Here is a 14,096-nt window from a genome sequence, read left to right as displayed (position 1 = left end):
CTCATGATTGAATATCCATAGTCTTTTCCACTGAGCCACAGCCGGTTTTCTATTATGTCAATTTTCAAACAAGTTTTTCTCTGAGGATGAATATCTTAAGCATTCATCCAAAGTCCTTTTGTTTTGTTTTTGCTTTTTGTGTATAGGGAACTTATCTGAATCTCAGGTACATCTTGTACCTCCTAGCCAGCACACAAATGTTGGATAATGCTACTTCTAAATCATCATTATTGGATAAACTCCAATCAGAAAAAAAAAAAATGATCTAGTAAGCAAAGTAGCACATTAAACTGCTAATAATGCAAAATAAATCATGTTTAGTCTCAAAAGCAGTGAGCTAGATAGCGAGGAGCAGACACTTAATAAGGTTTTTCAAGAACATGCAGTTTCATGGCAAATATTTATAGAGTCACAGAGGGTGAAGGACATAACCCTATAATCTGTTTGACCAGGGAAGTCATGGATGATCATGAAGCAAGTCACTACCCAAGGCTCTATGGATGGGTCAAGATCAGTTGGGGGGGGGGGGGGGGAGGGGGAAAACTTAACCCCTTTGAATGTTTTGGTCAGTGCCTTGAATTTGATATACAGCATAAGCATTGGGCTTAATTGAGTGGGTGGTCTCCATGCATTTTTACCCCTAATTCATATGAAATTGCACCTCTATTCCTTGATTACACAACAATTACTACAAAACAACATACACGGATGATTTTGCAAGGAGGAGATATACTTGCAAATACAACCTTGATACATTTCTGTATCAAGACATAAAGCACACTATTTCTAACTTTGGGAGTTTTGTGACACTTTCCAACTCAACAATACATTACGATTTTCAGCAGACAATTCCTCTCACACATTTTGCTGGGATAAACTTACACAGTCTAGGCCTATATGAATTATAGCTATTTTGGCTACACTTTATATATGTTACACTTTGTATATGTTGCACTTTTCTCCAAACACTTGTCAAAATGTTCGCTTTGCAGAGCACAAGATCCATTCACAGAGGAACACTCAAGCAGACTCAAAGTACCGTTGTGCAGAGGATTAACGACCTGGTATCAAGGAGATTCATGGATGGCTCAATTCACTCGCTGCTCACAGGGGTACATTCGAATACCACGAAGAGCACCGGTCAGTGAATGTGCATCGAAGATAACGCTCATCAGTAATGGTTGACTCCAGTCGAAATTCTTCTGCTGTGTGTGTACTTACACAGAGAGCAGTGATAAAGCTATGCACAATTTGTCACAGGGATTCTCAAATATATCCAAGCTGGGCCATCCTTCCACTCCATGGTATCCCATACTAAGAAGTCTTTAACCCGTTAAAGACTAGTCCCGAGTAAACTCGGGCAGCAATCGATGGGATATGTGCGTTGTAGCAAAATCAGGCCATCCTCAATGGGTTAAGGGACAAGGGGAATTTGTGGAAATATTTAAAAGACAGAAATGACAAGCCAGAGTGCTATGAAATATCTTCGGCATTGATTCCATGGCAAGAAGGAAATGGAAGCAGTACTGTACAAGCTGAAATTTTCACGTACAGATATTTTCGCGAATTGCTACTAGGAGGACATTTTTGCGTGTTGTTAATTTCACGGTTGCGAGGGTGTAACTGAACTTAATTATTCACGCGTTGTTATTTTTGCGTGTTGTTATTTTCGTGGCTGAAAGGCGATTCGCAAAAATAAAACCACCACGAAAATTTCAGCTCGTACAGTATTTGGTAAGGTTGGTTAGACTTACCACCATAGTACATCCTCTCCTCTCCATCTGGCTCTGTGATGGGTGCCTCCATCCTGGAGGACACCTTCTGGCAAAGGCTGTTGCCATGGTGATGGGGAGGAAGCTGATGGTGATGCTGGCCAGGGTTAGTAGTGTCGGTGGTGGTGGGGGACTCGCCCTCATCCCCTGTGGAGGATCCTGGTACCTCGCTCATCCTTAGTGTCTCGTTGGAGCTGTAGCCTCCGTTTCTTACACCGTATCTCTGTACCAATGCATAAAGCAGAATAATAGATGTTTAAAGTCTCACATACACCTGATACACACACATATTAGCATACAAAATACAAAATACACAATATATATATATATATATATATATATATATATATATATATATATATATATATATATATATATATTATATTATGTATATATATTATTCTTTACATCAATTAACAAATTTGCCTGTGTTTTGACATTTTTGTTTTGATAATTGGGAAGCATTCTCCCCATATTTTTTCCAGAGTTTCATCATTGCTTTTATATTATTCGTAAAATCACTAACAGAAAATTCCAAGGTACATGTATATCATATTTAGTGGCAGTTTGATATTTAAGTCATTTGAATCCATCTCAGAATGCCAGGATGGCATGAATCGCCCATAGAGACACATTTCTTATACTGATGGCTCCATCAGCCTTTCAGTGAATGGATAAAAGAACCACTCCATAATCCCATCACAACCACCACTTAAAAATACCACAGACACTTTATGTAGTATGGCTGCCAGTCGTAATGACAGAGTTATAAGGAGATGAAATCAGCTCATAGTAAGAAGAATCGGTAAAGATCCATCAATGCTAAGAGGACAATGGCGACCGGTCACTACAGCAACCACTGAACCAGCATGAGCTCCCTTTTTCTATGTTTCTCCTTTTCTCCCCCTTCTGCATGTCAGTGTATATATCATCTCTTTCCCTCTCTCCTCCCCTCCACCCCCTCTCTCCCAACCCCCCCCCCTTCTCACGAATACAACACATACACATTCACACACACACACACACATACGTACATACACACATACATACACAGTCACTATTTACCTGCTGTGAGGGGTCTTCCTCCTGTGAGGAGCTGCTACATGACGAGCGCGTCTGCTGCTGGCGCTGGGGATGCGGTTGCCGGTGGCGACGGGTGCGGTGCTGGTGGTGGTTGTGCTGGTGCTGGTGCTGGTTGTGCTGGTGCTGGTGCTTGTGTGTGCCAAACTGGCGACTCCCTTCCTCCCTCTGCTTCTCCTGGAGCTGGTCCTGCAGTTGCTGGTTGTAGATCTCCTGGGGTATAGGCTGGATTGAGTAGGCAAGGACGGAACCTCTAGCTGCCATAGGGGTGCAAAATTGTGCTCCTCGGGAAGAAAGTTTGGTCCCCAGTGCTTTCTTCACCACTTCCCTCTTATACCCACTTTCTTGTGCAGGCTTTTTGGGTAATTCTATTCCTTCTGATCAGTGAGTCTCTTTCACACACAATATGGAGTAGACTATCCTGTCAAAACCTGCCATGCAAAGAAAAAGAAAAATGAATCAAAATTGAAGTCGGCAAATCAATAAATGGTAATGCCCAGATACTTATCAAACAGAAAAAGAAATGAACACAATTTTGCATTACAAAAGACAGAGCTCTACAAGACTTCACCAACAATGAAGAGCAAAGTTCAACAAATATCAATGTTCATTCCATGATTACATCCCAACCATCCACTAACCAGATTTTTACCTAGTCGATATATGATAATTCAATGTTTCTTTCCTTCGGCAATGAACAAAATAAGCTAACAAAGAACAAACAAACAAAGCAACAAAGAAAGCAACAAACCCAAAACACAAAGAAGCATTACTGGAGAGAAGGAATGAGGAGCAAGCGCTATCAAAGGTGAAAAAGAAAAAACAGAGAGAGTCACCTCTCTGCCGGCTGAGGCACAGTTTGCTCTACAAGTCTTTGGCAGTGGGCAGGAAGAGGGCATGGCAAAAGGTCATTCAACTCCGCAGAGGACTGGCATGAAAACAATGGAATGGGTAAAAAACCCACAACCTGAACCTGTCTCAAGTAAAGACCGAGAGAGAACAGGAAACTCCCAAGCATGGTTTATTTCATCTGCCAGGGCTTCTGGGTGCTAAGGATTAGGGAAACTACTGTGACCTTCCCCCCTAATCTCTCCCCCTTATCCCCTTAACAAGTCAGTTCAAACCTTATTTTACCAGTGGACTACTGGTCCTTGCCTTGCCTTGCATACCATAGGCCAGAGCAGATAGATGCCCAGAGGGATCAAGAGTTCCACTGCTCCAAAACCTCTTGCATTTGTTTCATTTCATTCGTCACCACCACCACAACAAAGGAAACATAAATGTTGTGTCCTGTCCAAGACAACTGCTTCCTTTGCATGTTTTCATCTGGTCCAAAAAGACACTTGTTATGGTCTGATACTCAATGAAGTAAGTCACTAAACTGACCACCAGAGCAGGAAACAGACACAAAGGGCCTGGTCATAATTGACAGGTGGTTTGCTGTAACAGGTTTGATGGTTTCCTTTAACTTAAAACTTACATGCAAAGGGGAAACAATTATGGATAATGTAAAACAAATAGGGACCCAGAATTATTCTATTGAAGGAAGAAAAAACCAAGCAAAATTAGACACACACAATCTCATAAATTCAGACCAGTGTCCTTTGGAGAGATAGATATAATAATGAAGAAAATATAGACAGATGTTCCTAGATATATTTTGATGTATAAAATATGCATTTCCATGAAAGGATGGACAGTAAACTTTGGAGGCATTTCCATGTGCAACATTGATAATGAATAGTCACAATCATAAATACAAAGACGAAACACAAAGGCACTGAAATGTGGTTTGAGGAAGTGACAGGCTTTTAAAGAAAACATCCAAGTGTTTCTTTTGGGACGAGCAGGTTGAGGGAATTCCTGACCAACGTCAGTCAAGGGAGCTGAGCTGTATACAACCAGCTCGACAAATTCTGCGAGTGATGTCTCGTTCAGGATTTCCTTAGCAGACAGCAGAAAAGTTCAAACAAAAAACCTCATGCTGTCGCTGAGGGGCTCCTGCCTTCCTCTCTGTCCAAGCAAAGCTCGGAACACTCCTTTCACACTGACTTTACCAGCTGGTTTAACTCACTGAACTCCACAAATTTAAACAAGCATTCTGAGGGCCATCACTGATGAATTTCTCCACTGAGTATAACCCTTTCTCACAACAATGAAATGGCTTCAGGCCGGATGCAAGATTGCATGCCAACAAAAAGAAAACAAAAACAAAACAAAAACAAACAAAAACAAACAGAAAGTCCCTACTGTCAGGTATAGCTCTGAATGCGCATCACATTAACAGCAACGCTTATAGAGCAGTTATGCATCAAGCTCACCACTATGCAGAATGAAAAGAATAATTGATATATCAGTATGAGAGCTTTTCCAACTGGAATCCACTAATGAATCATTGCTGAACTATCCTGACTTGCTGGGGTGGGGGTGGGGTGGGGTGGGGTGTTCTACGTAGAATAATTCTTGCTAATGCTTTAACTGATGTTCACTGGGGAATTTTTGTTATATAGACCCCCTATTCAGACGCAAGTCAGTTTATACCAAAACTCGATAAAGAAACGACGTATAAAGAATCATCGTATAGCCGATAGACCGTTCAGACCATTCTGGAAAAACGTATAGATGTGCAGTTTCTCATTGCGCATGTTGTTATGGCCATGAGTGACAGGTACAAGGTCACCTTTTGTGCTCGCTCCCATTAAGCCCGTCCCAGTTATACCGTTCTATGGTCGCCATACGTTCAGATGCACAATGGACACGGTGGAATGCTGATTCATTATCGAGTTCTAGTTCGAAACGATGCTCTGACCGTCGTTTCACTATACGTCGTTTTGTTAGTCAGCGTTCAGACATATAAATTCATCGTACAGCTACACCGTTTTTGTATAGCTATACCGTTCGAGTATAAATTTTTTGCGTCTGAATGCCCTGAGAGAGACAGACATTTCAGACCAGAGAAATGACACAGTCACGTGCAACAAGTATGAATGGGGCATCAGACGCTATGCTGTGGCCATATCAGTTGACAAGGAGCTTCCTCTCTTCAGTTTGGACTTTGGTTTCCATGGCAACAACATCCAAATTTGTCTTCTGGTGATGCCCAGGGCCTCACAACTGATTTGACTGAAACAGTTCCTTTCTGGGAGATTCAACTAAATCCTTATTGACATCAAAGGCAAAGCCACAACTGTGATGCATTCCTAACTACCAGATTAAACCTTGCATATTAACTAGCAAGAAATAAATCATTCCTTTGTCACAAGAAACATGGAAAAAATGAAAATTATGTTACATAAATTTCATAATACACATGTACATAAAATAAAATCTGACACAAAAGCATGAACTATGGAATTTTACATCTTACGTGTTCTACAACCACATGTTTGTGAATTCACAACACAATAATGTCATCAACCCATCCCTAACCCTGCCACTGGTTTGCTCAGAAAGATTAGTTGAAAATTATGTTTTTGGTCAATAATACAGGAACTGCAACCTTCTGCCCTTTAAGGCCATCATCCATCAGTGATATCATTACAACTCTACTATAATTTCTTATGAAGTACATACATTGTTTTTTTTAATCATTTAATTGCCAAAAAATGACATTTAATACAAACTCATGGGCAGATCGCGAAATAAGTTCATAAAGATGGTTGATAAATATAGGTTAAGAGTTCTCTAAACACATCCAAAAGTTGTATCTACCTGTGACAGTTTCGACGACGGGCTGTCATCTTTCTCAAACGATGGCTAATTGGCAACTCGTCGAAACTGTCACAGGTAAATACAACTTTTGGATGTGTTTAGAGAACTCTTAACCTATATCATGGGCAGATCATTCAGAATCTTAGGGAGGCAATGGAATTATACCCTTATCTAATTTGCAGTTCTAATTTCATACCTCAAAAATTCATATCATTTTGCTCTTTCAGTTTTTCACGACAAATTTACAGCAAGGATATCATCAAAACTTTAACAACCTCTCCCAGCCGCACTGCCGCCCCATCCCCAAATCCTGATCTTCTCTGTTTTGATGAGCTCATATCTACTTATGCTTCCCAGATGCACACTCCCAATTCGTGACTAAGTTCAGAGAGCCGCGCCTCATTAAAGGGTCAATGTCGGGTCAAGAGGGGTAATCCATCAAAACTTTCACAGTGTCGGTTTCTTCTCCAAGAAATGCTTCTTGGGAGATTCTCTCTCTTTGGAGAAAGTTTTTACGAGGGCACGGCAAACACGTAATTAAGAATTTTTGGGGTTTGCAAACATGAATTCTGGCACTTTCTACCAGCATTCTTGTGAAAAATTTTTGTAACCCTCTTCTTCGGACATCATCAATCAGACGCTGACGAGGTAAATCCTGATGGATGCAAGAACTTGACAGGTGACTGGGTCAAAATTCTTCCCTGCCCTGCAATGGTCTGTAAAACTTTACTCCCACCCTCCTCCTAAACTTGTATCCCTTGTCCATAGCTATATTAACCCTATCATTTATCACAAGCAACCCACTTGTCAATGACATGCAGAGATGGTGGTTCTCAAGAAGTTAACTGACAATCCAATATGTGCCTCCTAACCCTAATCACATGCCCTAGGTCAAGTCGAGCAACACTGAAAGATACACAAATTCCCCCTGTACAATGTTGGTCCATATGATACAATGAGAATGACATTCTCCCTTTAAATATGACACATCAAATGAATGAAAGCGATCTTTGAAGCATTTTGGCAAGAATTCCAGCCAATACCCTAATGCACGATGGGGTCAAATGAGTCTAAAACTTTTAAGCATCTAATCTCACTCCGAGCTGGTTGGGTCTGAACAGAGGAAGAAAAAAAAAACATAATAATTATGCCAAATTGATTAGGAAAGACTCAGCAAACTAATTTATATCAAATCTCTGGTAAGGACACTTCACTTTCTATCATAACTAACCTTTTGTCAAGTGTTCACAAATGCCAATGAAGGCTCCACTTTGGTGGACTTTTGACTCCCCTTAGCATTCAATTAAAGCTCATCTGTTAATATCATTTCCCACAAATGAAAAAAAAAATGATTTGAAAACCAGCAGGCAAGGCACACAAACAACACTTTGATTTGGAACAAAAGAAACTGTGTAATATTGTTCTTGTTTGATGTTGAGGTGAGTAAAGATATCATTCACCTTGTGAGTACTTGTCGGTTTCCAGATAAACACTGCTTTACTCCAACATTTATAACCACCAAATTACTGACTGGACTTATACAGTACATTTATATATAAACAAAAAGAATGCAAAAATCTAGACAACACTGACATTTCACATCAGTTTATTGTCCTTCAGTGAATTCAAAGTTATTTGAAATTTGACTGATCTGTATGAAATAAAGGGGCCTACATAAAAACAAGATATGGCCAGTTTTTGCTCAATCTATCATAAAAACCCAACCAAACAAGAGAAAAGACTTGTACTGAGATATGACCTGAGGTGATGAGAACCCTAAGGGATTACTGATGTCCAGATTTCAGTAGTGTTTCTATAATAACAAAAAAAGAAAAAGAAAAAAGAAATGGCTGATACAAGCGGGTAATAAAGCAACATCTTTCAGCAATAATGGAAAATACACATAAACTCTCCAGTTGGGTGAAATACATGTGATATATTAACACATTTGACTTATTTGATTAAAGATATAAACATTATTGCTCATCAGGCAGGTGAGATTCAATCTCATAGTGAAAATTGTGTTCATATTTTGTTCAGTTAAATTCCTGAGGAAAGCAGAAACTACCGTTGAAGGGCAAACGGATGTCCATGTAATGAAAGCCTACGGTGATTTTACAATCTGGTAATGAACAGCTTAAATCAGCTAGTCTGTGGAGGGTAAAATGTCCAGTTTTAGTCCCACAGTTCAACTGTTGGCCCTACCTACAGTCGGTCAGTTTGACCCATATTTCCTGTCAATTGATACCTCTTGTATTGATCCTACTGGCTACTTCTGACATATTTCCTTATTTCAGAATCTTGGGCTAGCTCGGGACGATCACTGCCCCTCTGTCCTTCCATTCAGATTTCACAGCGGGAATCCTGTTCCCAATCAATTTCTTTGAGCTAATCCTTTCTTCTTTCAAATGCTCCTATATATCCCCTTGGAAGGTAGCAGTCAGTCCACTTCATTGAGGTTTCTGACACATCTCCCGCTAAGCGAGAGAAAATGATGCTTTCATGCTTCATGTGTTCCACCAAGCAAGCAGCAAGCAGTATGGCAAATCTGTCTGTGGCTTTGTAGAAACTTCAAAGAAAAGACCACAAATATTCACATTGTATTCAGAGAGGAAACATCAGACATGTGTAACAGCACATACATGTAAGCCAAAAAAGTTCATTCCCTGGGGAAACTGGAATATAACATTTGATTGACAGCTGTAAGGCACATACAATATATCCAAAGTCAAGGCTACTCAGATTAACCTTCCATTCTGTCATTAGAAAACTCTCCTTTATACAGATTGTAGCTTGTGACGAGCTGTTTTCATTTCCTACCACATTTATCATGTTGTGCTGCATGATGGAATGTCAGAAATTCCTTCAATTTTTGTACATTTCTCTTTCCTTGTCCTCTGTTGTTCTTAGTCAAGCAGAAAACATGCAAAATTTACCCTCAGACAAGGAGTTGTTTACAGTGAAACTTACAAGCAGTGAATATGTGATAACTAGTTTGTAGAAAACTCTGAGACAATGTGAAAAAAGTATAGCCACTTTCTATATCTGTACTTGTCATATTTTGTACCACAGCAGTGCTCGACACTAACTTTTTGTTTCTCTAGTGGCCATTCAGGCTACTAGAATCTTTAAATCTGAAATTTTGGTGGTTGGAAAAGGAAATGTCGTGGCTCAGAAAAAGTAGAACCATAACAACTCATTATGAGTCTTCAGTGCCCAATTGGGCCACCAAAAGATAGCCAATGTAGGAATTTGGTGGCCTGACATCAATTATTAATGGCCCTGGGCCACTGCTGATGAAGAGCCCTGCATGGGCAAATGAAGTATAGGCCTACTATTAAACCAGAAATGTTCCCATGCATTTAATTGAATCTAACAAATTTTGTGAGTCAAGATTTGTGAAATCAAAGTGCACACGAAAGTTCTTGTCCACACTATATTCATTGAATGCCAGTGGCAATTTTCATGGTGGGAAAAAGGGCGTCATCAGCTCCAATACACAAAAATATCTCGCTTTACAGCTGTTTTGGTTACATGACACCTGGCAGCTTTCATGAACCAGTCTTCACTCAAGTCTGTACACAAAATGACAAATTTGAAAATATGATTTTGGAAAATGTTTGCAAGAATATTTCCAATTGGAATTTCTGTGAGAAAGTTATGCACCTGAGGTGTAGGCCCTATCACATTCAGTGTCTTGGAGAACAATGTGTATACCAAGTAAGAGTGAAATCAAAATGCATTTAAAGGGAAATTCCATCCTGATCATATCATCTTGCTTTGAATTAAAGCAGAAAAACAAATCACTTAAAATTTTGGGGGAAATCAGACACACACAAAAAAGTTATGAAATGAAAAAGTTTAGAGACTCAGACAAATTGGCAACTCTGTGTGTTCTAGGTGTTAACCAGCTCTCAGTATTTTTTTTTTCAGCCAAATTTAACTAATTTTCATTTTCTCACATTTATGGGCACAGACAGAACTTATCCATTGAGGAGGACACCACAAAAAAGTATTACTCTGTTACATACCAAGAATAGGTCTGTAGGAAATTTTTCACGAGAGAATAATGAAAATTGTTAAATTTTTGTGTTCAGACTGAATAGAGAGCTGCTCAATGGCTACAGCTGTGTGAACACTCACAGAGTTGCTAATTTCTCTCATTCTCTAAACTCTCAAGTCCACAGCTTTTTGTGTATGTATCTGCCTTTCCCCTAATTTTTACAGATTTACTCCTGTAATTTTCCTGTTTTCATTCAAAGCAACTATTATCAAGATGGAATTTCCATTTATGGAATGAGTAGGAATCACTGTACAACCAAAGGTCCTTACTCTGTGAACACAGCATTTCTTTCAAACTCCCAAGAGATAATTTTGTGAACTGATCTCCTATCTACCCTAACGTATGTATAATAATGTCTGCTTGTACACTTTGTACATAAGTTCATACAATATAGTCACATTGCTTTGGTGATATCCTTCCAATTTTCTTTCTCTATACATTGAATTTTTCTTTTCTTTTGGGTAATGTCTTGGAATGACAATGATACATACATAGAGCACAACATTTAGGGAAATGTTGATTGCAGTTATGAAATTTTGACTTACAAAATTATGTTTTTCACAACTCATCAATTTTCTCATATATTCTTCAAATTACTAAACAGTGAATAAACTAATGAATGATGTCATGATCATTTACAAGCTTTCTGATAAGTTATAAAGCTGGATCACCATCTATCATAAAACAACAAAGAAAAGGATTATATAATCTACTGAGTAGAGTCCATACAAGGCAATGAATATGGCCACATATAAATATAAACGGGTAAATGTGCGTATCAAACACAGCTCTTGCATACCAGCTCACAAAATCTGGCAGATTTGCAAACCCGCAGGTAGCTAGCTGTCTGCATGCCGCTGCTTTGATATCATCGGACATGAATATCACACAATCATATTCGTCACCATGACAACTAAGCCCCGTACTTCCATGCACACAAATTATGCCCATTTTTCCCATACTGAGACGAACACACACAAAAAAAAAAGAACAGAAAAGGAGAAGAGAAAAGTGGAAATACGGCAAAGTGCCTTTCAACTGAACCACGGGAGTAGAAAAAAAAAATTCAATCAGATACTCACAGCAGCTGGTGAAAAAAAAAAAATAGGATGACCAAACCATAAGGATAGGAGAAACGTCTTTTTGGCATTTCACATCTATACCCTTTCTATCTCCAGATTAGGTAGAATGAATAATATCTCTCCTCAACTCTCCGATGGAAACACTTTAAAAATTCACCAGTTTCTGCCGGTATTCCTTGGGTGGTGGTGAGAATATCTATCATGGCACACACGAGCTCAAAAACCAGAGGACATTATCCCCTAGAAGAGCTGCCTGGCTTCTGCAAAGCACTGCAAGACATCTCCCCCCTCACCGGAAAGGAACAAATAACTTCTTTGATCAACAGCATGCAGGCGGCGCACAGAGAGAGAGAGAGAGATTTAAAAAAAAAAATCCATGCCAGAAGTATGGGCATTCAGAGAAGCTATCAACGCAGTGCTGCGAAGTAACGATTTAATGAAACGTTTGGTGGTAAATACAAGGTAGAGAGGGAGGTAGAGAGAGAGAGAACGAGAAAAAAAATTGGGAAAACATCTGGAAAAATCATAAGTCCGTTGCGTGAGGAGACGCGAGCTAGGGGTATACGGGTGATCGCGAACTGGCACAATCACTTTCACAGAGCGAGATGAATATTCAGGCATAATCATACCTTGACGGAGGCTCCCCCGAAAATAATGTTTGTCTGAGAGCGGTCTGTAGCAGGGCAGATCGTTGATCAACAGCCAGCGATATCTGGCTATTGAAAGGTGAAAATTAGAACCGACTCGCCTCACAAAAGTGCAAGCGGGAGAGCATTGAGTATGATGACTAAAAGAGAGTAATCACGCCTTGGAAAAGGTGGATGACATTTTTTTTCTTTCTTTTTTGGAGTGGACAGATAAATGCAATTTGACAGGTATTTTGACATGCAGAGGAATTGTGTAATTACCGAAGTCCTACCGATGAAATTTGGTACGCCCTCATACCTTTTGCTAAATGTCAAGTTGCTGGACTGAAAGAGATGACATATTTTCATCCTAATACCATCTTTTCAGGTGTGGCATTCAAGACTGATTTGTATTATTTGACATTTATGTGTCAAAGCAAAATAACTGCAGAATCCAATCTCAGATTTTTCATTTATAGAGCAAGTAGTGATAGATGCCATGAAAACTTAGCAAAGACCTGAAGAGGGCACTGAATATTGATGACATTTATTTCATCCTGCAAGCCGATTACTGTCATCACAGCAAGGAAGACTTCTTAATTAATCTTTTCGGCAATACTCTGATGTTTCATATTCCATGTGCGTGATCTCCACAATGAGCCAGATCTGAAAGAAGATAGAAGTGCAGGGGGCATATGGGAATACTATAAGTAGCAGTTTACTTTTTGGTGGATGATGAGAATGATAGAAAAAAAAAAAGAAATGAAAAGAAAAGAGAGATATGACATTCTATTTGTGGACTAATCAAAAGTTGAATGGAAGCTCCTAAAATGTGGCTTTCCTTGAGCAGAGGAATGGAAGTAAAGTGTAACTGTTATGTCACTGAGATGGGACGAAGGGAAAGTGATGTGGGTGACTATACATTAGCACAATTTTCGTAACAAAGAGTTCGCATGCAAGTCGTCCACTGCTCCTCCAAGTTCTTTGTCACCGATGACTTCACTTCGGAGGAATGCAAACCTGTTCCTGTCTTTCAATCCATCACCACACTTGTTACCTGGAGGTGAGGTGGGCATCCTCAGACCGAGCATCTCCTCCGGCCATTGGTATCAACCCCCTATTGATTAACCTTCCATCCCTAACCCCCCCCCCCCCCCCCCCCCCCAGCTCACACACACATACACACACACACTCACACACACATGAAAACAGAAAAAAAAAAATCGTTAATTCTCATTGGTCGATGAGTCACAACCAAATCAAAAGTAGCAAAGAAGATGACTGGGATTGAGTTAGCACGGAGGAGCGCATCTCGGTAGCCCCTGCCACACCCCACCCGCCTGGAGATGGGACGCTTCCTCCACAACAACGTCGTAATCACAACAATCATCGGTCTCATCAAACGGTAGCAATAAATTTGTCTCCCGCTGTAATTTGCCGGTATCACATCATACTTTCCTCCTTCTTCTATTTCTTCTTCTTTCTTTCTTTTTTGTAACCAACCCTTCTACAGCACCTTCTGCACTACCTCATCTCTCCGCTCCTCTAAAATTGGATACTTCTGATGCCGGCGTTCTGCGTTTCTTCTTCCGAGTCAAAAAAAAAAAAAAAAAAACTGTAGCAAGCTGATGGAGTCTCATAAAGTTTGCGCCTGCGACATTGACTCCTATCAGTTAGTCAGCCATTATATTCTGCCAGGAACTTGTACCAGTGTGGCCTGCTTACAGGTGGTCTCTTCCATAATCACTCAAAGGTCAGGGGA

General features: G+C 39.9%; 1 protein-coding gene across 1 annotated transcript in view; it reads right to left on the bottom strand.

Moving 5' to 3' along the window:
- LOC139729229 (teneurin-3-like) overlaps positions 1–3,116 on the bottom strand; it is a 49,393-nt gene extending 46,277 nt beyond the window's left edge. The window contains exons 1-2 of the mRNA XM_071640161.1: positions 2,838–3,116; positions 1,755–1,995 (exon numbers count right to left, since the gene is read on the bottom strand). Of these exons, the coding sequence (XP_071496262.1) occupies positions 1,755–1,995; positions 2,838–3,116 (520 nt within the window). The remainder of the gene's footprint in view (positions 1–1,754; positions 1,996–2,837) is intronic.
- Positions 3,117–14,096: the final 10,980 nt, after the last annotated feature.

The sequence above is a fragment of the Diadema antillarum genome, unplaced genomic scaffold, assembly GCF_040938485.1.
Source record: "Diadema antillarum isolate AM-2024a unplaced genomic scaffold, OU_Dant_1.0 seq00000229_RagTag, whole genome shotgun sequence".
Classification (NCBI taxonomy): Eukaryota; Metazoa; Echinodermata; class Echinoidea; order Diadematoida; family Diadematidae; genus Diadema; species Diadema antillarum.
The sequence above is the reverse complement of the archived record's forward strand: the minus strand, read 5'-3'. Positions and strand labels throughout refer to the sequence as shown.